We start from the raw sequence: 25,748 nt of genomic DNA on the forward strand, positions 1-25,748 counted from the left end.
GGGCATGTAGGTTATCGAAGAAGTCCGGGTCATCTGTGTTGGGGGCATAGACATTGGAGAGAAGGACCGTTTGACCCATAAGTGTTCCCCTGATTAACAAGTAGCGCCCCTGGGGATCTTCTGCCTTGTCTAGGAGGGTAAGAGGGAGGGAGCTGTGAGTCCACATGCACATCCCTCGGGAATAAGTGCTAAAATTGGAAAAGAACCTGTTTGACCCCCAGGAGGAAGCAAATGGGGGGAAGCCCTGAGATGGGAGCTGGGTCTCCTGTAAAAAAGCTATCTTCACCTCATGCCGTTTCAAATATGCTAAGACCAATTTAGATTTCCTCGGGTTGTTAAGCACCCTAACATTCCACGTAAGCAAATTAACCTTTACCGTTGAAGCCACCACCATTTCCTAGAGAAACCCAAGTGATGTGGGTACATCCGGTATACCAACAGCCTCACACAGGCAATTAAAGTGGGGAACTCGCTTTTCAATATAATAAAAGGAAAAATAATCACAGAAAACATACAAAAAATACACATCAACTTCAACAAAACCCACCACCCCCAAGCCCCCCACCCTCCACCCACACCTGAGCCCCCAGGCCCCGAGAATTAGATCCCACCCTCCAAAAACCCAAAACACAAAAACAACAACAAACCCCATTGTAGATGTAGTCGGAGTCATCTGAGGGGGGAGGCAACGCCTCGGACCGCCGATGCTCACACCAACTAAAGAAAGTATGAAATATAAGTCACAAAAAAGGCCGCCGAAAGCGGCCTTTACACTAGGTCCTGTAAAAGAAGCTGAACAGTTAGTTTACCATTAGCGAATCATAGGAGTAATCTGTCCACAACGAAGATATAGCACCCTGACAAAATTTTGAACTGTAGTACATAACAAAATGAAGCAACTATGTCACGGCGTGACAAGAAATGTTAGAGCAAAACAGTAGAGGAACATCCAATACAAGGAAGAATCATAGGTGTCAACAGAGAGACGAGCACGCAACCACATTACTCATGAAGGAGGATTCAATCGGAAGTGAAAAGTTCAGCGCTGGGGGCCAGGTGATTGTCTGGGGAGGAGTGCCTTGAGGAATGAGTAGGACTTTGACGGTTCTCTCCCACACGCTGTTTCCAGAAAGCCAGAACATCAGGGGTGTTGTCACAAGCCGTGCAAGGTATAGCATTGCATATTTCAGTTCAAGAGTACGGAGCTGGCGTTTTGCCTCTGCAAACTTCTTGTGAGCCTCTTGGACCACCATGGTATGGTCATGGTAAAAGGAGAGGACTAACCCTTGATTCTGCACTGGAGAGGCCTCCCGTGCCAGATAAAGAACTGTGCCCCTGTCCCAATAGTTAAGCAAGCGCACCGCAATGGGACGCAGAGGGTGGCCAGGTGGTGGGCGGGGGCCCAGGGAGTGATGTGCCCTCTCCACAATAAAGGTGGCGGAGAACTGCTCAGCCCTAAACAACTCCTTCAGTAGGCCCTCTACAAAGAGCTCCGGCCGGCCCATATTGGTAGTCTCCGCCAGCCCCGCTATGCAGACGTTGTTCCGGCAGGAGCAGGCCTCCAAATATTTGTTTTTAATGGCGATTGATTTCAGCAGGCGTTCAGTGTGCTCCAGTCTATGCGCCATGTCCTTGTGGCGGTCTTCCTGGTCTGAGAGTCGTTGCTCGGCCTCTCTAAGTCGAGTGTGGTGGCCATCAATGCGTTCCCCCATCCTATCCGACCTGGAGGTGAGGGAGTCCAGCCGATCATCGAGGCCGCTGAACCCCGCGGGGAGCTCCGTTAGAATGGCCGACATCCCCTCCCCCGTTGGTTGGCGGTCCACCGCGCTCGAGGCACTGTCGCTGTCTAGGGAATGTGAGGAGCGGCCTGAATCAGCCGGCTTGTCGAATGTGAGACACCGTTGCTTGGGGTCCCCACGACCCATCACCGCTGCTGATTGTGGCCTTCACAGACAACGTGGGTGTGTGTCAGCCGGGAGTTTTTGCACACGGTTGCTCGCAATAAGAAGAGCCCAGGAGTGGCGGGGGAAACCACTCGGGACACCTCCAACTGAGAGCGCGTCCCGCAAATGAAGGCTGAGACAGAGAGGGGGCTACCGGGGCAGACCCACCTCTCAATTCCCCCCCCCCCACTCACCGGGCATGTAGAGGCAGCTGGCTTGGGAGGCCCTCAGGCGTCAGCGCTGGAATGGTGCGCCAAGTAGGGGCTGAGGCGGCAGGCTCCAACGAGCGGCCGCAGACTCTCAATGTGGCCCACGGGCGTAGACTCCAGAATGGTGGGCCCCGCAGGGGCTGAGGTGGCAGGCTCCGACTTGCGGCCGGAGACTCCCACAGTGCGGCCACGTGAGGTAGGCCTCCGACTCGGAGCAGGCCGTGTCGCTCACCCACCCGATTGGCGGTGGAGAAGAACCAGCACAGCAGCACTCCCCGCAATTGTCAGCAGCCAAGTCGTGCTCCGCAACTTCAAAAGACGACCGGACACATTTTGAAGGAAGTTGGTGGGCTCAACACGCCATTAGATGTCGTGGGAGAGCATCGGCGGCTGGAGCTTCAACGTCGTACGGCCATATTGGTCGACGGCTCGGCCACGCCTCGCTTCGCTGAGAGTTAACTACAGTTTGGCTACCCAACTGTGCCATCATGGAGACCATTATTCTTCAAGGTATTGTTGCAGGGGTTTCATATGCAGCCTAGCATTTGGGACAATGTAGATACATGATGTCCTACAACCGTTGCACAGCTTAAATTACAAAGAAGATGACACTTGTCTCTAGTAGTTGACACCTTCTCATCTGCAGGATACACTTTTCCTTCCATAGTTTCGATTGTGGCACCCAGTCAAGACAGATCCAGTACTGGCATTGAGACTAATTTTTGATGGTTGATTGGCAGCCCTAGTTTGCGGAGCAGCATGGATGTTGTTTTGAATTCCTGCTTCACCTTAGACTGGCTATGAGCTTTGATTAACCTGTCATTGAGGTAAGTGCAGATAAAGATTCCTATTCTTCATTGTCGAGCTGATGCAACTACCATGTATTTTATAAATATGTGTGATGCTGATTTTAGGCCTATTGGCAGGACGGTGTTGAAAATGTGAGTTTCCTACCATGAATCTCAGGTACTTGCCGTGATGCCTTGCTATGGGAAAGTGGAAGTAAACATTCGGTAGATATATTCAACACTTTCACTTGTGTGTATTCATTTGTGGATAGATTTGATGTAGCAGAGACATCTGAAATCCGATCTCAATGTACTTGTTAGTAAACTGTATATCTAGAATAGGTCTGTATTCCTGTTTTGGACATTCTTTTGAATCAGATTGTACTGGAGTAAACTCCTTGTCTGTTTTGCTGAGACAGTAACACCTATATTTTTTAGTCAGGTGTTTCTTTATCACAATTTTCAGAAGTCCTAGAAACAAGGGCAAGAGTGGTTTGAAAATGGCTCTAGACTGAAAAGTCTCGACCTCGAACGGAATGTGCAACTTTTAAGCACCTCTAGCTAGGACACCATGAAAAGTTTCATCAGCAGGTGACACACGAGTAGGTAAAGCAGCTGGTGATGTTAGTGTAGAAACATATTGAATCGTCCATGCCTGTACGAAAAGATGATCCGGATCCTGAATGAGGTTTATGCCTCCTGCATTGTTCTGAAGATGTTGCATATGCCAGGACGTTGTTATCAATGGTAACAAAGTCATCCCTGATCTCTTAAGTGATGGAGTGTGAGCCCACATCATGCAGACTCTCTTCGACGTGGAGGGAGAATGAGCCATCACTGCCTTGGACATCTCATTTTGACGCTGAAGACCTGGAAACCTCAGTGCACTCCCCGTGGTGGAAGCCCCCAGTGACTATACAGCAGACCTTCTGTGCACGGCAACATCTGTTGGCCCGGGGGACCCTGCGGACCCAACACTTGGACATTCTCCCCTCATAGCAAGACCTGCAACGCATTGGACAGGTAACCACTCAAACTGAACTCCACTGTGCACCTCTCCCAAACTGGGCCTTACTACTGCACTGAACAACTGCAGTTACTATAGCTGCTACACTTGCAGGGACGAGTAGGGGTGGCCTGGGATTTCTCCCACCTCTGAAACTTGGACCCTCCTCATCCACCCGCTGCGGCTCCACATCGGGCACACGGGGGCTAGCCTTGCAAACTGCCCCCTGCATTGCCACTGAGATCGGAGTGTTCAGGTGACAACCCTGCGAACTGCAAACAAGTACAGACCCCCTCAACCTCCAAATTGGCACCAGGATGGGGCCCGAGGGACAGGGAATCACTCTGCCAGATCACAACTCCATTGGTCCTGCTGCAAAACCTAAGGAACCTGGGCACACAGACCCATTTGCTACACCTCATCACAGGAGAGCCACCTCCTCGCAACCAACAACTTAGGACTCAGGACTGGGGATACCCAACCCCCGTGAGAAGCGGACATCTCCACCCTGTACATATTACCCAGCCATTCTCTGCCTTGGTGACCAGCTTCTGCGCCCTCCAAGGCGTACACAAAGGGTCAACTGCGTTCCGCTACACCAGTGCCACCTCCGACCACAGCCCTTCCTCCCTCCGTCGTGCCGGACACCCAATTGCCGGGAGCCTTCCCATCAGTCTTCATGTCTGATAAGCTGGATCAGGTACTGGCAGCCATTGAACACTCAAGAGTCTCCATGGAGACTAGATTTGAAACAGTAAACAGAGCTTTTTGCGTGATGATCATCGCAAGTTAGCGGACAAAGCATCAGATGGAGAAAAGACCCAGCTACCATAAAACCCATGGTAACCAACAATGAGGCAGAATTCCGAGACATACAAGCCAGAGTCCAGCAACTTGAAGACGAAGCAGAGTACTTGGACAGGAGCTCTCAGATGAACAAAATTCAGATTTTGAGCCTGCCGGAGGGAGCAGAGGGACAAGGCCCCATTTCCTACTTAGAATCTTGGTTCAAGATATTCACCCCGATGGCGGATCTCACCCCCTTTTACATTCTAGAGAGGGCCCACAGGGACCTGGATCGCTGCCTTTCCCTGGGAGCCCCCCCACGCTGGCAAAGCCCCTGCATTTCCAGGATCGTGATGCTATTCTGCAGGCGGCCAGGCAGGCGGGTCCACTACACATTAAGGATAAAATTGTTAAGTTGTTCCCAGACTATACACGAGCAGTGCAATGACAAAGGACCTCCTTCTTGAAGCTCAAACGTCGCCTCTGCCAGCTGGGGGTCCACTACTCGCTGTGGTTTCCTGTACATCTTAAGATAATTTCCAATGCTGAGTGCCCCGCCTCCGGCTAGTCAGGTGTCCGAGGCTTCCACGCCCACCCCCGTAATGGTGGACCTTGAACGACAGCGGTAACGGCGTCTTTCCCCTGCCCGGCGGCGTGTTTTCCCGGTTCCCTGTGTGGCGCTTTCGTTGCGGACCTGCGGAATGCGGGATGAGAGGCAGGAATTAAAACGGTGAGACAAGTGCTCGGAGGAGCCAGGAGCCAGGAGTCCGGGGCTGTTTCCATCTCAACAGCAAGTAAGCGAGCGAGTGAGTGAGCAATGGAGTTTCATTTTTAAAAGTCCGGTCCGGTGCACTTAAAACTTGAGACTTGAACTAATCTTTGAAAAACGGTCCCTGAACGACAATTGGAGCTCTCTGTTAAAAAAAAAAAAACAGCAACGCTTCCATCGATAAAGACTCAGGATCCATTGCCTTCTCGCAATGAATCGCTATGACTTCGAAGGGGGAGATAAAAAGAGCAGGACTATAATTATTTAACTTTGCCCTCTCGCTCATATAAACGCCATATTTCATTTAAGTTTCGGGAGGAGAAAGACGTTGTTTCCAAAACATCGCCTATTAGCAGCTGTTGGCAGTGGGAGAGATAACATCCTTGCAGTTTTTACTAAAGTCGACGCGTGCAGCCTTTAAAAAAAGACTTCCCTTTCCCCCTCTCTCCCTCTCCCTAAGAGGAAAGAAGAGAATAAGAGGCCAAAGGGGGAGTAAATATGGGTAAACCCCTAAAAAATAGTAGCGGGATGGCTAAAAATGACAATGTTGCCCGTCAAAAAAAAAAAAAAACTCGCCTAGCGCAGGCGAAGGAAGCAAGACATACTGCTAGCCAGGTTCAAAAGGGAGATGAGCTCACGCCCACTCTAGTCCAAGATAGCACCTTCGAGAGCTCTGAAGAGGAGCTGGCCTTATCAACGCCCCTAAAAGCCAAGGAGCCTCTTATGGAAGATGAACCGGGGCAGTTTTGTGAGTCCGATAGATGGTTGCTGATGGTCCCGATGACAAAATAAACCCTTCCAAGCAGTTTCCGCTATTTTTAAAAAAAGCAACTTTGCCACCTCCGGTCTCCAGCTCTAGTCCACCAATAAGGACTGCAACCAAGGGCGACTTAGCGGACAGGGACCAGATAATTGAACCACCCGACAGTATACCCCTAAGACAGGAATTAACTCCTCAGAGTCATTCAGTTCTAGGGGGCAAAGATCTGGAGCCCGTTCAAGCGCAAAGAAGAGAGCAAAATTTAATTCATGTGCAAGGAAAAGATCAAAATTTAAATCAGAACATGAATATGCACGGGGGCTGTAAGACTCAAACCCCGATAGTTGCTGAAACATCGGATGGAGGTTTATCTGCAGCATTGGCCTCTTCGCATCTCGACTCTATGCCAGTTCCAGTGTCAGTACAAGGGGAGATTACAACTTTTACTACTCATATTACGTCTCCCAAGTCTACCGAGTCTACTATATCTCAGATTGAGTCAATTATAAGTTCGGAGAAAGGCGAGAAAAGCGACGTAAGGCAATTAGACATCAAGGACCTTCTCAATCTTATACTAGAGGAACTCCGTGAGATGAAGAGGACACAGAAAATCGAAACAGCAACATTGTATCAACGCTTGGGAAAAATCGAAGAGGCAATGCAGGGCTTCCCCATCAGACTTCAGGAGGCAGAAGCTAGAGTCTCGCTTCTCGAAGATCAGGTGCTTACTGTCTCTAAAGAAATGAAAGCTGCCACAATCAAAGAGAGACATCTTGAAAGTAAGATTGAGGACCTCGAAAATCACGAAGATCAAATCCACGGATAGTCGGAGTTCCAGAGGGAATTGAAAAGTCACAGCCACTGCAATGGGTGGAATCCTTTATTAAACAGACTGTCCTTCCGGAGTTTGAAGGAGACCTCACAATTGCAAGAGCACACCGCGTACCGGCACAACCTTTTCCAAACTCTTCGATGCCACGAACAATTCTGGTTAATTTCATGGACTTCCGAATAAAAGAAAGAATAATAACAAGAGCAATTCAGCAGAGACAGTTCTCTTTAAATGCCACCACCAAATGTCGTATTTTTTCTGACATGAGTGCCTCAGCTGCTCGTAAAAGAAAATAATTTGTTAAGCTCCTGCAACTCTTCAAAACTTATGGTGCCCAAGCCTCAATTGCACAACAGTCCAAACTAAAAGTTCTTGTCAAGGGCAAGTTCTTCTTGTTTTCAGACATGGATGAAGCTCAGGCGTTATTAAAGGAGATCTCAAAGGGAGACTAAATTCAAATGCTAAAGCTGCTCGATTTCCACAAAATATATATATATATATTTTTTTGATATTCAAGGTTCTAAGTTCTAAGTTAAATTCACAAGGAAGGGGTGAGGTGGGGGTTCCAGGGCACTAAGGGTGTAAGGTCAAGACACCCTAGGGTGTAGCAGGGTGGGTAGTAATGTGGTTAGCGGGGCCGGTAGGGGATTTCCCACATTCTAGGGAGGGTTTTTTTAGGGGTGGCTGGGGTTGGGGGCATCGAGTGTTCACTCATGGCAAGGGGGGGAAAAATAGGGCAAGAGGTGCTTGGAATAAGGCTATGACTAGAATGCATTTGGAAAGGCAAGGCAGAAATTTGGCTATGAATAGACGGATAGATGGCTAGGGAATTGAATAAATGCAAGATTCTATCAGCCGATGTAAATGGCATATTGAATAAAAAAAAGTATGGCGCTTTAATTAGGTGGCTAACTTCATTAAGCCCTCAAATCCTTTTCCTTCAAGAAACCCATTTAAAGTCCAACTCCCCTAAGCTGTTTATACCTAGAATTTTCTCGAACGTATTCTTTGCATCCTCAGGTCTAGCAGCGAGGGGTGTGGCAATTTATCTCTCCAACAAATTTCCTTGGGAGGTTGTAGAAGTTCATAGAGATCGGCAGGGGAGATGGATATGGGTCGCAGTAAAGCTATATGGGAAGAGGCTTAATTTAATTAATTACTACGGCCCGATAGGTGATCATGAGGCTCCATTGACCCAAATATATACTTTATTATCGGGTGCCCCGGGGCAGATAATAATTGGAGGAGACTTTAATTTTATAATGGATCCAAGAAAAGATACGTCAAATAAACAGAGGAGACAATTGAAACCGAATACTAAAAAAGTTGTGGAAGCTATTATTAAGGGTTTCCAATTGGTGGATTATTGGAGGGAAAGGAATGTGGAGAGAGAATTTTTTACTTTTTACTCGCATCGTTTTCAAACTGCATCCAGAATTGATTTTTTTCTTAGCTCCAGGTCCTCCAGATTGTTGAGGCAGGTATAGGATGTAACCCCTTTTCCGATCATGCTTATATTAATCTGGAGATTAAAATCAATGGTGAGAATAGGGAATGACCCCGGTGGCAGCTGAATCGTCTCCTATTGCAGAACGAGGAATGGGTAAAGGATTTCAGGGTCTGGATTGGAGAATATTTTCAGATCAACGAAAATACTGCTTCCCCCTTTTCTGTTTGGGGTGGGTTTAAAACGACAGCTCGGTGTCTAATAATAGCTTTCACAACTGCCCAACATAAGGTTCGAAGGGATAAGATAGCTCAATTACAGCTGGAACTTGAACGGGAGTATGCCCTTCAATTGCAGTCTCTTCCAAATGAATATGACCAGGCAAAAATGGCATTGAAAGATTTTTTTACCATTGAAGAGGTTTGCAATTCACAACTATTCCAACAGAGGGTCTATGAGGAGAGCCAATTAATCGGCAGACTCCTGGCAAATTCTACTAGAAAGAAACAGGAATCAGCCTCAATAATAAAAATATCGGATCTCTCTACTGGTTCGGAAGTAGTCGACAGCTCCAGAATTGCCCAACTCTTTTTGGATCATTATGCCCGGTTATACTCCACTGAATATAAAATACAGGACAACTCGATTGAAGAGTATTTTTCAACCTTAGATCTCCCTCAACTATCCTCGGAGCGGGTCCTTAATATAGAAAGTCAAATTGAGGCAGGTGAAATTTTAGCAGCTATTAAATCAACTGCGGGGTCTAAAGCTTGTGGGCAAGACGGGTTTCCAATTGAGTTTTTTAAAGTTTTTTCAAAGGAACTACTTGTTCCTCTGAGGAACTTGGTTAATTCTATTAGAGAAGGAGGCCAGGTCCCGTCCGAATTCAAAGAAGCGATTATCGTCTCATTTGTTAAAAAAGATAAAAATCCTGACGATATGAATTCGTATCGGCCCATAAGTCTTTTAAATTCTGACTACAAATTACTAATGAAGGTTTGGGCTGAGCGTTTGTTACCTGCTGCTCAGGAAGTCATTCATAGAGATCAAACGGGTTTTATAGCGGGCAGATCAATGGCTGCCAATACCCAGTTTTTAATACAAGCTTTAGACTACATTAATATAAATCGTATCCCTGCAAGTATCGTAATGGTCGATGCAGAAAAAGCTTTCGACCTTGTAAACTGGAAAACCTTATTTATTACTTTGGATCAATTTGGCTTTCCATCAATTGTGGTAGGAATGCTAAATAATATTTAACAGGGTGCAACAGCTAAGCTTGTAATAAATGCCACCTGCGCAGGAACATTACAAATAAAACGCGGAACGAGACAAGGCTGTCCACTCTCTCCTTTACTTTTTACCTTTTTTATAGAACCCTTGGTTTTAAGAATCCGAAACAATGCTGCTATCCACCCCCCAATTCTTGATATGCCTAAACTTAAACTATTCGCTGATGATATTATCTTATACTTGGCCCCTAATAAGATCAATTTCGAGGAGGTCGTGGGAGAATTTTCTCAGTTTGAAAGAATAGGCGGCTACAAAATCAACGCAAACAAAACAGAAGTTCTCGCCATGAATGCAGATATAGATGCCTTTCCCTGTTCTTTAAAATTACAGGCATCCAGAAATGATCCCATAAGATACCTCGGGATTTATGTTTCCGCACAGTTTTCTCAATTATTTGATCTAAATTATCTAAGGATGAAGATAAAAATAACCAAATTATTGGATCAATGGTCACTGCTTCCATTATCTATAGTAGGGCGAGTATCATTAATCAAAATGTCTATACTACCTTTATTGATCTTCCTATTCTCTAATGTCCCTATTAAAATCAATCAGGTATTCTTTAGGGAGATTGATACTCTTTTTAGATAAATTGAACACCTTACAACTACCAATAGATCAGGGGGGGCTCGCGCTCCCACACGTAAGATCATATTATGAAGCTGCCCTTCTCGATTTAGTATCTGGGCTGTTAGGATCTTCATCTTGTAGAGATACTTTTTTATTCGATAGAATGTTGCTAGAAATTGGTTCATCCACTCCAGTGTTTTTAAAAACTGCTAAGCTTCCTAAGAAAACTCGGTATAAAACTTTAAGGGACTCCCTTTTTAGACTCCAGGCTATCTTTAGGGACATGAATTTGATGGGCTTTCAATATCTCAATATAAGAGAATGTGCCAGTCTCGGTTTCCAGATACAAGCTAGCCATATTAAGGCCTGGGAGAATTCGGGATTAACCGAACTGAGACATTCCATAGTCCAGAATAGAATGATCTCCTGGCAGGAAATATTGGCCACGTCAGGGACTTACCGGAAACCGGCCTTTTTTGAATATCTGCGGCTAGTCTCATGGTTGAGAAGTAACGGAGATATAACCGAATCTCCCAATCAGTTGACAGCTGCCCTTTTTGGTGCCAAATTACGAGGAATAGGCAATTGGTACAAGTTGTTACATAAAATAAAACATCTTTCTCTGATCCTGAACCATCTGGAAAAAATAAATCGGGAAACCGACTGCAGTTTTTCCGAAAGGGAATGGGAGTGGATCAGCCACTCAGGTGGCAGAGCATTGCGTGCTGCCAATTTTAAGAGGATGGCATTTCTCTCAAGGTGGCTGGCCTATTTAACACCCTCTACTCTTAGTAAAAGGTTCCCAGATGTGGAAGATAAGTGTTTTCGGTGTTCCAAATCTGGGGAAGGTGGTTGGCATCATATTTTTTATGTATGCCCCGGTTTGAGCTCTTTTTGGGAAGCCGTTTTTCTAGACATTGAGCGCGCAATCGGAAATACAATTCCGATAGCAGCAGAGATTGTACTATTTGGCTATTGCAAGGGAGGCTTACAACTGTCTAACCCAGAAAGAGTTTTCATTTTTATTGCTTGTGCGGTAGCACGCTCCCTAATCTTGGAAAATTGGAGATCTAATGAAGCCCCCTCTCATCAGAAATGGATTAATAAAATGAAAAGGGTTAAAAAAATTGAGGAGGCCTATGCTATGAGGGTAGGAGCCTTAAAAAAATACGAGCAAAATTGGAGGTTTTTTGAAATTTTGGAGAAGACTTAATAGGCAAATGCAATTTTGGAGGTGATTTACACAGTAGTCCTTTCCATATCCCTCTCCATATGAAAGCGAATCTCACTTTCCTATTGCCTGCCAAGAATGTATTAGCACTTTTTAGCAATTATATTCTAAATACTGGAAGTGGTGAATCGTTTTGAAACTCGGTTTCAATTGAAGCTCTTATGCTATTGAATTCCTTTGATCGTAACATTTCCGTAAATAGCTATGTTTTGCACTTGCACTTTAGTGGATTGGATGATTGTATTTTTGCTGTTTGTACATGGCACATTGCACTTTCAATTGGAAGTGTATCTTTGTCTTGATTGGCTTTCATTAAGAAACTATTCTGCACTTATAGATTTTATACTATTGAAGTGGTGAATTGTTTTAATGGATGTCTTTCTATCGTTTTTTATATGCCAACGAATGTTCTTTATTGTAATATTATTGCAACTATTCACGTTTGGCACTTGTGTATATGTACTTTTGCTGTTTTGCACTAGGCACATTGCACTTTCTCCTAGTACTTCTTTTTCTTTGTCTACATTTCAAAGCCATATTATCTATGATATGAATGTTAATTGTACTTCGCAATGTTTTTTTCTTTTTTCCTTGTACCTCTTGCTCTGCTGAATAAAAAAAAAAAAAAAAAAAAAGATAATTTCCAATGGAACAACTACATTCTTCACAGACCCTAAAGACGCCTGGGACTGGACGGACCAACAGAGTGGAGATAAACTTCAGCAGCGATCTGAACCCCTCTGCACTTATCACAACAAAGCCATACGGGTAAGGTGCGAGTGAACACTATTCACTGTCCTTCTTTGTCCGCTTCTTCTGACCTTGAACAAATTATAGCAGATCGCACAAAAGATTTACAAGCAGCGGGCAACCTGGATTCCACTGCAGCATCCACGGATGAAAAGACTGGCTCACATATCTTCATGCCTGAAGATGACTTCATTGCCTCAGACGACACCCCCCAGGATTTGCAACCGCTTCCATCAGTGACCCCGCAGGCAACCTTGTTTGGCTGTGCTGAAGCTTTCACTACCCTCAATCATTACAAAACCTGGCAAATGCTATGTACCCTAACATTTGCACTACACTATTGTGTAGACTTTTGCAGCAAACACTGTGGGCCTGCATGCATCATCACACATGTAGATAACAGCATAGCATTCAATCTCTCTCTTATTACGACTATGCTCAACCCGACATTTTCCCAGCAACCAAAGCATTCTACATTGATACACCTTACTGGTCTCCAGGTGCACCCAGAGTTCCTTAGTACACCCCACTCCCATGGGGTGAACCGGGCCCACTTTTTGCCCCCCCCCCGGTCCCGATGTACTTCCCAACCCATTAAACAGTGCGCACTGGACACACTGCCCTACCTCTCGGCAAAGCCACACACCCATTTAACTATAGAAAGTACCTTTCCATTACGACCAGTTTGGGCGTAACACCAGTTGTGGTAGGCTCCACAAGTTGGTTCCCCAAAGTTTCACCCAGTTTATTTACTTCCTTCTTTCCTCACTTACACACAACAGAGGCAAACGGGCTCCACACACATGAAATGGTATGGGTAGGTTATGCAGACGGGATGGTGGTGCCTTCCTCCCCTCCTCCCCAACAACTCCCTGATCCACCCTCTCACTGTCATCATGATACCCACAACAGACATTAGTTTCCTTACCCTTAACATGTAAGGGATGCACATGTCCAAAAAACGTTATGCCGTCTATTCCTAAACTAAGCGCCAATAGGCGCCCGTTTTAATTCTCCAGGAATCCCACACAACAGCTGAAGAACTGGGGCACTTGTGTAAGTGAAAGCGAGGCACACTACATGCTATAACCTACTCGGGGTACCTGCAAGGCGCCCTGATATGGGTCAGACCTGGTGTCATCTTTCAGGAAATTAGCGTTACTGTGGACAGAGATGGCAGACGGCATGTACAACTAGAGGGTCGCCTAGATGGCAGACCCATACTCATTGGCAGCATCTATGCACGCAACACAAAGCAATGGACATTCTGAGACACTCACTCTGCTCACTTAGGCCACAAAACCCAGGTGCCATGGATCCTAGGCGGGGGTTACAACTTTGTGTTGTACCATGGTTTGGACAGATCCCAGTCCCGCTGCCACATTCCCTCCCCCAGCGCACAGGTGGCCAGAGTCCGGAGTTAGGCTCCCACTGGTCCTTAACCGATGCCTGGAGGTCACAACATCCCAGAAAAAAACGTTTCTCCTTTCACTCTATTCCCCACAAACTATGTCCGGCTGGAAGAATTCCTTTGCTCAAACTCCATGAGACCCCCCTATGCGGCATTCCTTTTACCTAGGGCGCATAATTTTCGACTATGACGCACATGTGGTGGACCTGAGATGACTGTCACCACATCCCCCAACACCGCCAGGATGCCTTCCCCGAGACCGCCTGGAGGACGCAATCTACAACGCATCGCAAGAGGCACAAATCCACCAATTTTTCACAGACAATCATAATACAGCCACCGCTAAAACCGTAGAATGGGGTGCGTTTAAGGTAGAGATTTGAAGTGCTTGTATACAGTAGATAACTGGGGTCTGTAGAACCTCAGAAAGGGAGATAACAAAGCAGAGAGTCGTCTTGCTGAATTGGGGAAAAAGGCAGATCATGACCCAACCGTCATCTCAACCTACACAGAAGCGAAAACTACCTACGCCACTCTCCTCGAACATCCAAGACATTTTAACTTAACAGCCCATGTCGCCAAGGTACATGAAGAAGGAGACAAATCTGGACGCTTGCTCACCTGGCTTGTCAGACAGGACACTTCTACCAGCCCCATTACAGAAATTCAAGAACACTCTGGTGCAGTCATACTTTCTCAAGATGAGATTCTGCTGGAGTTACAAACTTATTACTCTGCTTCCTACCAAGTTCACCCAGAAGCCTCCTCAACTGAAATAACTCTCCCACTTACCCCCACTGCCACAAGAACAGCCCCAGACGCCCGATCTCAACACAGACGGTGACCCAAGACATCCGGGACCTAGTGCATAACAAGGTGCCCAGCCTCGAAGGGCTACCTTTGGAATACTATGCCACTTTCTCTACAATCCTCTCACCCCGACTTACATAGATGTATGAACCGCCCTCCGTTCTGGAGAACTTCCTCAGTCACTCCTGGAATCTTTACTGGTCTCCATCCCTAAACCCAACCGGGACCCCACACTGTTAGGATCATACAGACCCATAGCCATTTTAGGGGCCGATTGTAAAATTCTTGGTAACATTCTCGCTAGCAGGTACTCTCAGGTTGTCTCAGAGCTTATACAAGTAGACCAGAATAGGTCTGTCCTGGGCCGAAACATGTCCCAGAACATATGGCGCCTGTTCAATATACAAGGCCAGGAACGCTTTCAAATGCTGCTGGTCTCATATTGGACCTAAAGAAGGCATTTGATACGCTTTGCTGGGATTACCTTTTTCGAATACTTGCCCGTACGTGGATTTGGAAAACGCCTACTCGCGTACACTATTACTATACTGGAATCAGACATCCCTGATTCTGCTAGGCCCCCTCATCTCCGCCTCTTTCTCAGTTGGTCGGGGCACCCGACAAGGGTGCCCACTTCCCCTCACCCCCCCCCCCCCCCGGCTCTTATTGGAGCCACTGGCCATTCGGCTTCGGGGGGGGGGAGCTAAACATGGGGCATACCTTTAGAAGGCCGAACGCATGCCGTCTTATTGTATGCAGTCAACTTGCTCCTATACCGCCGAGACATAACAACGGACCTTACTTCTCTCCATTACACTCTGCCCAGCTTTGCCATAGCTTCAGGGCTGCGGGTTAGTTGGATTAAGATGGCGATCTATCTGCTTTGTCCCAGTCATGGTAAGAGTTGAAGTGTAAACGGGGCACTGCAGAGGAAGAAGCCTTCTGCTCTGAAGAGATCTGGCACCTTCTTAAGCATTGCATTTCCCCCAATGGGCCACCCTCGTAATGAAGTTTCAGCAGAGAGTGAGCAATAATGATATGCCCACAAGAGAACACTCTCACCTGTATTATTACCCCCGTTTCCACAGCTAGCACCCATGGCAACATTTCATACCCACTGGTCCGTCAGCACCTTCCCTTCCCTTCCCCTCCCATCTCCGCCCTCCCCCCACCTTATTTTGTGCCCCCAGAGCAGACTTCCCGCAGCTGGCGGGCTGTCCTAAGCTGTGCCAGCACCGTTCACGACGTGACCACCCATACCATATACCACTCACGAAACAGATCTCCACCCATTGCCACTGCCACTGCACCACCCTCATCTCCCTCCCTGGTTATATTGCCTCCCCCAAGTTATTGGCTTTGTTGCAGAGCAAGGTGAAACCTCTCTGGCCTACTGAACAGCACTTTGCACTTCATCAATTACGTACATGTTACTCTTTACGCATCCCTCAGCACTATGTAATGCTTATGCCCCAATCTGACCGATGCCATTCGCTGTATTGCTGTAAATCTAATTGTTCCACTGCCACTACTGTGTATGTTACAAAACCAAATAAAAATATGTAAAAAAAAAAGAATGATGACATGGTTTAGCTCAAAATCTTTGGTAAAGTGAAAGAGATACTGTTATTTCTTCGTGATGGCATGGTTACTGTAAGTGTGATGATTTTTGCATGAAGAAGAAAGGTGCCCCCATCCTGAGAAATTGAAGGGTAATTACAACCCTTACTAAAGCTACTATCAATTTTGAGGACTTGATTCTCCATTGGAGAAAGGGATACATTTTATTATTTACTTGTGGGAGGTCAAGACAGGAATCCCCTGGAGGTCAAGACAGGAATCCTCTGTAACATCTTGGTCTCTACCAGACAAATCCCAACATGGAAATTATGCTAGGAGCCATGGACTGCATTAATACCTGCAGAGGACCTTTTAGATTCAGTTTAGATTTTTAGCACCTGTAACTGGAAAGTGGTGGTGGTTCTTAATACTAACAGTCAATTCATCTGGCGGATGACAGGAATACGGTACATTAGCCATGTGAAGCTCAGGATCACTTTGAAATTGGGAGCACAGAGCATGCCAGATTGCATACACTCCATATTATTCTGACTTCCTGAGAAATGCAAAAGCATGAGGAACTCATCTACCAAATTGACTAACTAAGGTCATTCCACCAACACCTAGCCTATGGAAGGGTCTGGCAAACTGTAGATAAACGTAAATAACTAGAGCGCCTAAATCAATGATCACACATTAATAGCACCATCGAACTAAGCTGTCTGTAAAAACCCCATTGTTGGAAGTAAATAATGTTGTTTCTTTCTATACCCTTGCATCCTCAAACTGCATGGGGTCTCAACAATATTCACTACATTCCTTAAACTCAGCATTAAAAAACTCCTTCAATTAAAGCATTTATAATAAAAAAAAAAAAATCGGCACTCCTTTTATCTTAATGTCCCTCTCCTTCCCCTCCATCCTCTGCATGCCTCTTCTCTCTGAGCACAACCTACTCTGACACATGCACCTTTGATTATTCTCTATTTCAGCAAATTTCCCACAACTCATTTACAACATCACTATCTCGCCTCCTTCCGCTGAAGTCATACCTATGCAACCTAATAATACCCAATCTCCTCTAACTCCTGTATTAATTCCACTAACCATGTGCTTGATCTCACACACTTCCCCCTGCACTAATGATCACAACCAACCACTATTACTTTAGTCCGCCATAAAAAACCTGAAATGACTGCACGGAATGATTAGCTCTAAGTAAATGTAAATTGATACTTGTATAGCGCACTACTCACCCGCAAGGGTCTCAAGGCGCTTGTACGAATACCGTTGTGGAACCCATCCTGGCTTTCCCTGTGAGGCGTCCACTCCTGGGCACCCCCAAGGTGGAGGCCAGGCATCCTTAGAGTTGTGGGGCCGTTGTGGAGATTAAGCAAGCTATTGCCCAGAGTTGCAGAGTGGGACTCCATGATTGGAATGGCACCGAGGCGAGAATTATCAGGTCCGTGGAATTTTTGAGCCCAAGACCCGCCGAGGCGGGGAATTGAACCCTGGTCCCGGGCTAGACCTCTGCATCAGGGTCTGCCGCTCTAATCATTGAGCCACACTTCTCCACACAAGACTAATCCTAATAAGTGACAGTAATCAAATCAAATCAAGCTTTATTTGACTATTTGTGAAAATAATCATAAAAGCACATTAAAAGACTAATAGTTATATTATACAATTTAAGTGAGATCACATAGAAATGGCCTTTCTACAGGAAAAAACAGACTTTAAAAACGTAGAGACAGATAAAATTACCAGTTCTACCCTAAGGGATTGGATGACCATAAATGCAGGACGCCATTGTCGCAGACCAAGTGATCTAAGTACTGGAAGTACCCATCTTTTCCTCTGTACTATGTAAAATTTACTGAAAAATAAAATATGCATAGTGGACTGTGCTGATGACTGGTCACATGTGCATCTAATTTACTGTCTAGACCAGTCATTTCTGACTGGGAAGCTGAGTGATCTATGAATGATGCCCAACCTAAAGCGTGTGAGCAAGAATCTTTCATAATCAGAGGTAACCAGTTTTAAATAGGACAGTAACCAATAACACTGAACTAACCATTAACCTTGGGTTCTGCAACAGCGTGCTGCCCGTCGTAAAGCACTTCAACAACTCGTCAGGGGTAGTAAGTGCAATCTAAATGCAATTACAATTACTCTTGCCTGAGGGAACAACAGCTAACCTAGCCTGTGTATTCAGCGAAAGGGAACAACCATTTACAAAGATGTCCCCCCAGTCTCGCTTTAGACCATGGCTAGGACTACAAGTTTATTTCCTAGTGCACACAATTACAATTTACCAGTGTACAGGATCCCTGACTGGACATTTCCTCTCCTACTCGTGAGCGTAAACAGACATTATTAAAATTAGCACTGGACATACAAAACCGAAAGCCCTTCCTCTAACAGAGCTACTCTTTTAGTGCCTTCTAAGCAGCTAACTATTATTTTGAGGTCTTTTGAGCAACTGGAAAGGTGCACTAACCACTCAAAATCAATCCAACTAATTCTTAACCTGTGTCGGTGGTTGCATATGTTGGGTATGCACACTCATTTTTGGGAACCGGGACTTAGTTTCATCATCTTTGACCAAAAGCAATAGAGAATAACGAAGATAAGGGAGAGGAAGGAGGGAGAGAAAGATAGGAAAACAGTCACAAAGGGAGAAGGCAGAGATGGAAAAGAACCTGTAAGGATTTGATATTGTTGTGTAGGATGTGTAGAGTTGTGGAAGACAGGGGTATAAGGTTGAACCAAAACCAGGCCCCCTGAATATTCAGCAACTCTTGGAATTTGGATTCGGCCATGGCAGCGATGTGCCCTCGCACCTATTTTTTTTTAATGCATATTAAGCATTGAATCCAAAACTGTCTCAATTTAACAATATAAATAACGAAACCAACATTCAGCATTAAATATATGTATGCTGTACACGTTCATAAGAGTGTGTAACATTACATATTTTGTAAAACATACCTAGTTCCTCTTCTGTGTTAAGAAAACCACTTGAAAACTTTCCATATTTGTCGCCTATTGACTTAATATCGAAATATACATTGCCTGTAAGGTAGAAAAAGAAATACATATAGAAGTATTATTAGACCGACAGAATTGTTAGCATTTGTTTTTTGGGACCAGCAAAGAGTCATTGAAAACAATAAAGTACAACGTGTATATTTTTTTCTAAATCGTGTAACAGTGAGGTGATCAGATTTAACTTCTCAAAACAGCAAACAATATTAAATCCCTGTAGAGATACCTATCACTTGGTTCACATGAGATAAATGAGGTTGGGACTACATTTTGTGGAGGAGTAAGAAGTATAAAGCTGCCATCCACAAGGAGAATCCTCTCCAGTGACCGCCGGCTACCCAATGTTGGCTCTTTCTAGCAGCATTTGACTGAGGACTGCTGACATTGGTCCACGACCTCGTCTCCTCAAGACAGGTTGTTCCAGTGAAGGACCTGAAGGCACTAGTGATTGTAATGCACTAGTGAGAGTTCCTGCTTATCTTGTAGGTTCTATGCTACCGGAATTGTCAGCTGTGGCCCCACACCTTGTAGTAGAAAAACCTATATGAGATTCTGCCCATAGTGGCTAAATAGCTATCAAAATCTAGTCTTCATAGGCGGTGAATTTCTAAGATCAGGCAAAGGGGTTCAATCTCAGTTTGCGGTGCATGTGTTGATTTTAGTGATCGTTAATGAGAAGGGTGCCCTGAAGGAGTAACACAACGAGTCTCCTCTTGGCCAGATTGACCATGGGCTCCTAGATATTTTTACATGATCTTTTCCGTGGAAGACATACAACTGGCCTTCTTCAAGTGACATACACTGCAACCAAAATGTGAAATGTCGCTACAGCATCCACTGGCTGGACGGGCAACAAAAGAGAGACTTCCACCCACTGTGGGTGGGTGGGCTATTATCAGAAGTCACAGTAATGCAGGGCTTCAGACTCTGGGATCTAAAGGCATTTATACCTTTGGGGAACACTACAGGCAAGGGCACCATCAAATCCTTGGAGAACTTTCAGAAAGAATAAGGGCTGTGCACCAACAAAGTATACCTGTACTGCCAGATTAAACACGTGGTTGCCATTCATTTCCATCTCCACCTTGCTGGAGTCTAGAGTGCTGTCAGGATATATTTGCAGAGAAACAATGTCAATGTATACAAAACAACTGTCAATAAAACACTTGAAGGTTTGGACCGACTGAAAATAAAGTGTGATGAGGAACTTGGGGTTGTAGAAGACACGGAATGGGAAGTAGAAGGCGGCCATCCAGACAAGTCTCCTCCTAATACAGTTTTAAAAAATCATAGTGCCTATTACAGCAGAACTAGGCTTCCAAAAGAAGTTTATATCCCAATTGATTGTTCCTAAAATGTCTAGTGGAAGAGGATACCTTCGTACATTCAATCTATGCATGCAGAAACCACAGATATCCTGGAATTAAGTGAAAACCTAACTGTTACTGTGCTGCCCGTTACCGTCCTTAACAGCAGTGTCAAATGACGTTGACTTGCCGAGATACAAACAGATACTTTTCTCCAAGGGTCTGAAGTTAGCTAACAGAGACATCGACAGGGAATGGTAACTTATCATGTCCATCTAGTGATCAGTGGTTTAGAGGCATTGATAGGTGTATGGCATCCAAGAGGGTGATATATGAGAGCAGAGGATGTAACAGCAAGATTATAAAGATTTGGGGACACGGGTGATGATATTATTGGTTGCTATAAAGGGAAGGATACCCCAAGGTTCCTGCTCTGTCACTATACTTCTAGGCCATTATAACCAAACAAACCAAAAGTAATGTAGCCAAGTATGTTTAACTGACACCGCCCCACTCCAGGTACCTATCTTCCTTAAGCACTGGTTCCCAAACTGTGAGCCGTGGCTCCCAGGGGAGTCGCCAAACCAAGCCATGGGAGCCGCGCACCAAGCACTTTAATGCATTTAATGTTGAAGGGTATGTTGGCTTCAGCTAAACTAATTAGATTTAAACGCATGATATTGATGATTTGTAAGTGACATGCCTAAAGCTGTAAAAGTAGTGCTTAACTGATGGCATGTCAAGGGAGATGACCTCCATATTTCACTGGATCCCAATGTTCCATCACTCCCAAAGTAAGCGGAAGATGCCCGATTTCTTTTGTTAGACTCCTTAATAGTTTTGATTTTTTCCAAATGCCTTTTACACGAATACAAGTTATCAGGATAGTACAGTTGTCCTGTCTATTAAACACATTAAGTATTACTAAGAATTGACACTTGTACTTGAACCATAGGTACTTCCAGTACATATTTCTTTCAGTACACACACATTTCCAGACAGACCTGCTCTCTTGTTGAGCACAGGAAAGTATATGGCATAATGTCAACATTTGGACGCAAGAAAGAGGGACATTTAAAAAAAAGAAACAAAAAAAAACAATCAGATGAATTTATTTGCCTTGCCTTGATTTGGAGGCAATTTAAAAAAAAATCAGATGAATTTATTTGCCTTGCATTGATTTGGAGGCAATTTTAGGGAGGAGACAGCAAAAATAAAGCTGTATGTGGTTTACAAAATTGTGAGTCACCCTGCTGAGACAGGTGTGTTGGCATGTATGACATGGGTAGAAATGTAAGTGCATGCACATATTATTCAAACACAGAAACCTTTTGGCAATGGGGCCTACATCCATACAGGTTCTATCTAGGACTGCAAGTGGGTTAAAAAAGTTTGAGAAGATACTCTAAAAAAAGGCATGGGAAAAGAAGTGTAACTAGGAATATTTTATTAGAGGTGCCGCCTTAGTAATATGAAACACCATCATCATCAGCTTCAGCCCAATTATTTTCAGGAAGAAAAATGCAGGTACTCCCAAGGCTGGGCTTACATCTCCCAACCTTCCCAAAAAAGTAAAAGTGGGGAGCCACGGGCAATGGCCAATGGACCAAGGGAGCCGCGGGTCAAAAAGGTTTGAGAACCGCTGTCCTTAAGGGATGGATTGTTTGCTTTAAAAAGGTTATAAACACTAGAATGTGCAGAGATCACTATTTATATTCTGTTTACTGCTTGAAGCATGAAGCAACAGCGTTAATACATTTATCTAAAAAACACACTAACAAGTTTGGTCCAGAATTTATACCATGCTCACTAAATGTTTTCATCCCAATATGCTCAAATTTACATTTATCTTATTCTGGTTTATAGATATGCATTCAGAAAATGCATTTTCAGATCGTATGGGTGATTCAAATGTTTCTTCTGCTGCAAGATCAGTCAGGTATCAGTTGCAACTGTGTCACAGAATATGCATGGTCTCTTATCTGTAACGACTGCTATCACTGCTGAAAATTACGTTACAGCCTTATAAATCCAACTCGTCCATGATTGTATAGTCCTGGCTGAGAAGGCATAGCACAAATGTTGTATAAAATGGCCTGGTGCCATCTGAAGCCAAAACTGTGCTTTCTTTCTTGATCCCTCGAGAATTCTGTTTTAGTGGTTTTATGGGGTGTATAACTGAGAAATACACTTTTAGTTATATTTTTATGCTTTTATCTTGAAAAACGGGGATCTTCAAGAGAACGTGCTTTAAATATTCTTAGCACATAGCCCCAGTGGAACTTTCTAAAACTTGAACTTTCTACAATCTTTTACAAATCAAGAAATCATATCCCATTAGGCATGAGACATACTGTACAAACTTTTCAACTTTGGAATTTCTCAAAATTGCCATTGAATTTGGTTGTGTTTGCATTTGTTTTCTCTAGCAATCTCAAAATGTAGGTTTTCTTCTCTCTTCTATCTTCTTTTCTGTGTTCTTATAAGAAGTATGGAAAGGACTGGAAATTGTCCTTACTTTTCTGCTACTTGTGACATTTGAGCTGTTTGTGAAAGCTGCTATTTTTGTTATATTATTTTTTGTGTTTGTTATTTTTTGCCCCTGAATGTTTCTGTTTCCCTCAATGTCTGAAGATAGTTGATCTGCTGAGCTATGATCATTCTGTTTGATTAGATTCCAGTGCTTCTGGACCCATCTGTCTCTCCATGTCTTCCTCTCAAGTCCAAAATGCCTTGGGTCTGATAGCCATCAGATCTGCTGTCCCCAGAGTAGGAACAGTCCTCTCCTCGTCACATCAAGGGATATCCTCCAGTTGTATCTTTGTTATAGACTTTGCCCCTCTGCCTGCACGTACATTGCCTTAGTCTTGACTTGAATGTCAGTCCTGCCACGAGTTTTCCTGACTGCTGGTACTCAGGCTCCATTTCCTATGGGATGTGGTCAGACTCCAACAGGACGTGATACTTAGGATTGTCCTTAGGCTCTATTGTGAAGAAGCTACTGCTCAGAATTCTCCACAGGATCTTCTTCCTAAGTCCGACCCTCCTTATTCAGCCTTCTTTAGAAACAACCTATCACCGGACCCTGGAGAGGATTAAATTGTGCAATACGAAAATCAGCACAATTTTGCAACTGCAGCTCTGCACAACCGATACAAGTCCTCCGGGTTCCTATAGCTGCCTACTCAAGCCTGAATCCTTAAGTCCAACCATCCAAGATCTTGCAAACAATTTGCTTGCCATACTATGATAACACATAGCACTTATTCTGTTAAGTTTTCATAAACAAACATTGTTTTTTTCCTAACTGGTCGACAGAAGCACAAAAATAAAACATTTTAAGATGATATCAGAACTGCTGTCTGAGACCACATCGTATAAAAGTTGTTGAACTTGTTAACCAACTCATCGTGGAAGGTCTCTGTGATCCGTATGGTGCTACTTTCATATTAACCTGTGGGATCTGCCTTACACTGCTGATTAAGTCCTGATTTTGTAGAGTCAAATAGATTCTGAGTGAGATGACAGAGAATCTACTTGGAAGGGGCAGAATGGAATATAAAGGGAAATGGGCTGTACAAGTGAAGAAAGATGCTATAGATATTTTTTCAAATTAAAGGCCAAGTTAAATTGCATTATTATATTTTTCAATGACTATTAGCTATGGATTTGTATTCCATTTTCAAGGAAAATGCACAACTTTCCTACAATTTTGTTAAGCTTTTCTTGTGGTGATGTATCCATACATCCCAAGAAGTGTCAGACATCTTCATACTCCACAGTAATGTTGGACTATTTTATGAGCACTTCTTCAGAATCTAAGGCCATTAGACAACAAGTTTTAAGAAGCTGGCTTTTACCAAAATGTTCTCAGAGGAAGAACCTCCAGAAAACAAACCTGGGGGAAGTTGGGCTGTCTAACTTTGAAAGCAGCATTTTTGGCCCAGGCATTTGCACCACATCACATTCAATTGCCAATAGCTTTCACTTTCCTGTGTAATAGGCATCTGAAAAACCCACAATATAAGAATGTTATGATATGCAGTTAAAAGATATGGAGGTGACATTTTTATTATATTTTCACTTGTAAAATCCATATCCTAATGTTGATGTAGTTATAATTGATTTCGTTTTCCTGGGTATGAGCACTGATGATAGCTGCATAATGTATTTTCTCTTTAAATATATTGATAAAAGAAAATATAAGTGCAGATGAGAAAAACCCAACCATATTAACATCTCTGAGTTCTCAGAGTTGTAACCTTAAAACTGTGAAGCCTTCCTATTTAAGACATAATAACATAATAAACAATGAATATCAGATCACTCCCAGGAGGCATACCTTTCGCGGTTGCATAAGCATGTCCGTTCTTGATGATTTGTTCTATGAAAGATATTATCTGAGGAATATTATCAGTCACCCTCATGTAGACTGTAGGTTGAAGAACCTTTAGCAGAGAAGATAAACACATGTATCACTCTTCTATATGTGGCATAGCTGTTGTGATTAACAATCATATCTGTTTCAACATATACTGTCCTCCTAAAGGACAAGTAAAGCACAAAAATCTCGGTCCAAATTAATGCAACACATTTTAATTTTGTTAAATCTTTGCTATCATCAAGTTAATTGGATTAATCATAAAGTGATTACAATAAATATACATAAGATAAAAAGTTACTAAACAGCAATAAAAAAACTATATAAAGAACAATGTAATCAATAACCAATAAATAATAAACAAGCCCACCAACAAGTAAAACTGTCTAAATATAAAAAGAGATCCATTAATTAAATCCTTAAAAAGGCTTTAAGGTAGGCTGGATCTAAAAATCTGGTTAGCACACATAAAAAAACAAGTTTGATTAGTAAAACAGAATTTATTTGCTTTTTTAGTGACTAGTTAAAATATTTCCGAAGATATAGTTTCAGCAGGTTTAGCAATTTAGGACAGACACAGAAAATATGTCCTATTTTCAAGTTTATAGCTACATAGCCAACATGATCCGTTGTTGTTAAATGAGGATTTCAAGTTTTTTTTAACTGAGTAAGAGGAATTTAAAATGATCTGAATCTAAAATAGTTCTTTTTCTTTCGGCCTCTAAATTAGTATCGAGGTATGATGAATTATATTTTGAGTAGGAACTGTGAACAAAGTCACTGTATTATTAATTTGATAATCAATGTCTTTTTTGCGGTAAGTTTGATTTGAAATTCTTTTTAT

The 25,748-nt window shown here is 43.7% G+C and overlaps 1 protein-coding gene across 1 annotated transcript in view; it reads right to left on the reverse strand.

Annotated features, from left to right (window-relative positions):
- CARS2 (cysteinyl-tRNA synthetase 2, mitochondrial) overlaps nt 1-25,748 on the reverse strand; it is a 442,315-nt gene that overhangs the window by 250,276 nt on the left and 166,291 nt on the right. Inside the window, exons 5-6 of the mRNA XM_085622177.1 lie at nt 24,866-24,971; nt 19,160-19,243 (exon numbers count right to left, since the gene is read on the reverse strand). Of these exons, the coding sequence (XP_085478303.1) occupies nt 19,160-19,243; nt 24,866-24,971 (190 nt within the window). The remainder of the gene's footprint in view (nt 1-19,159; nt 19,244-24,865; nt 24,972-25,748) is intronic.

The sequence above is a fragment of the Triturus cristatus genome, chromosome 8, assembly GCF_964204655.1.
Source record: "Triturus cristatus chromosome 8, aTriCri1.1, whole genome shotgun sequence".
Lineage (NCBI taxonomy): Eukaryota > Metazoa > Chordata > Amphibia > Caudata > Salamandridae > Triturus > Triturus cristatus.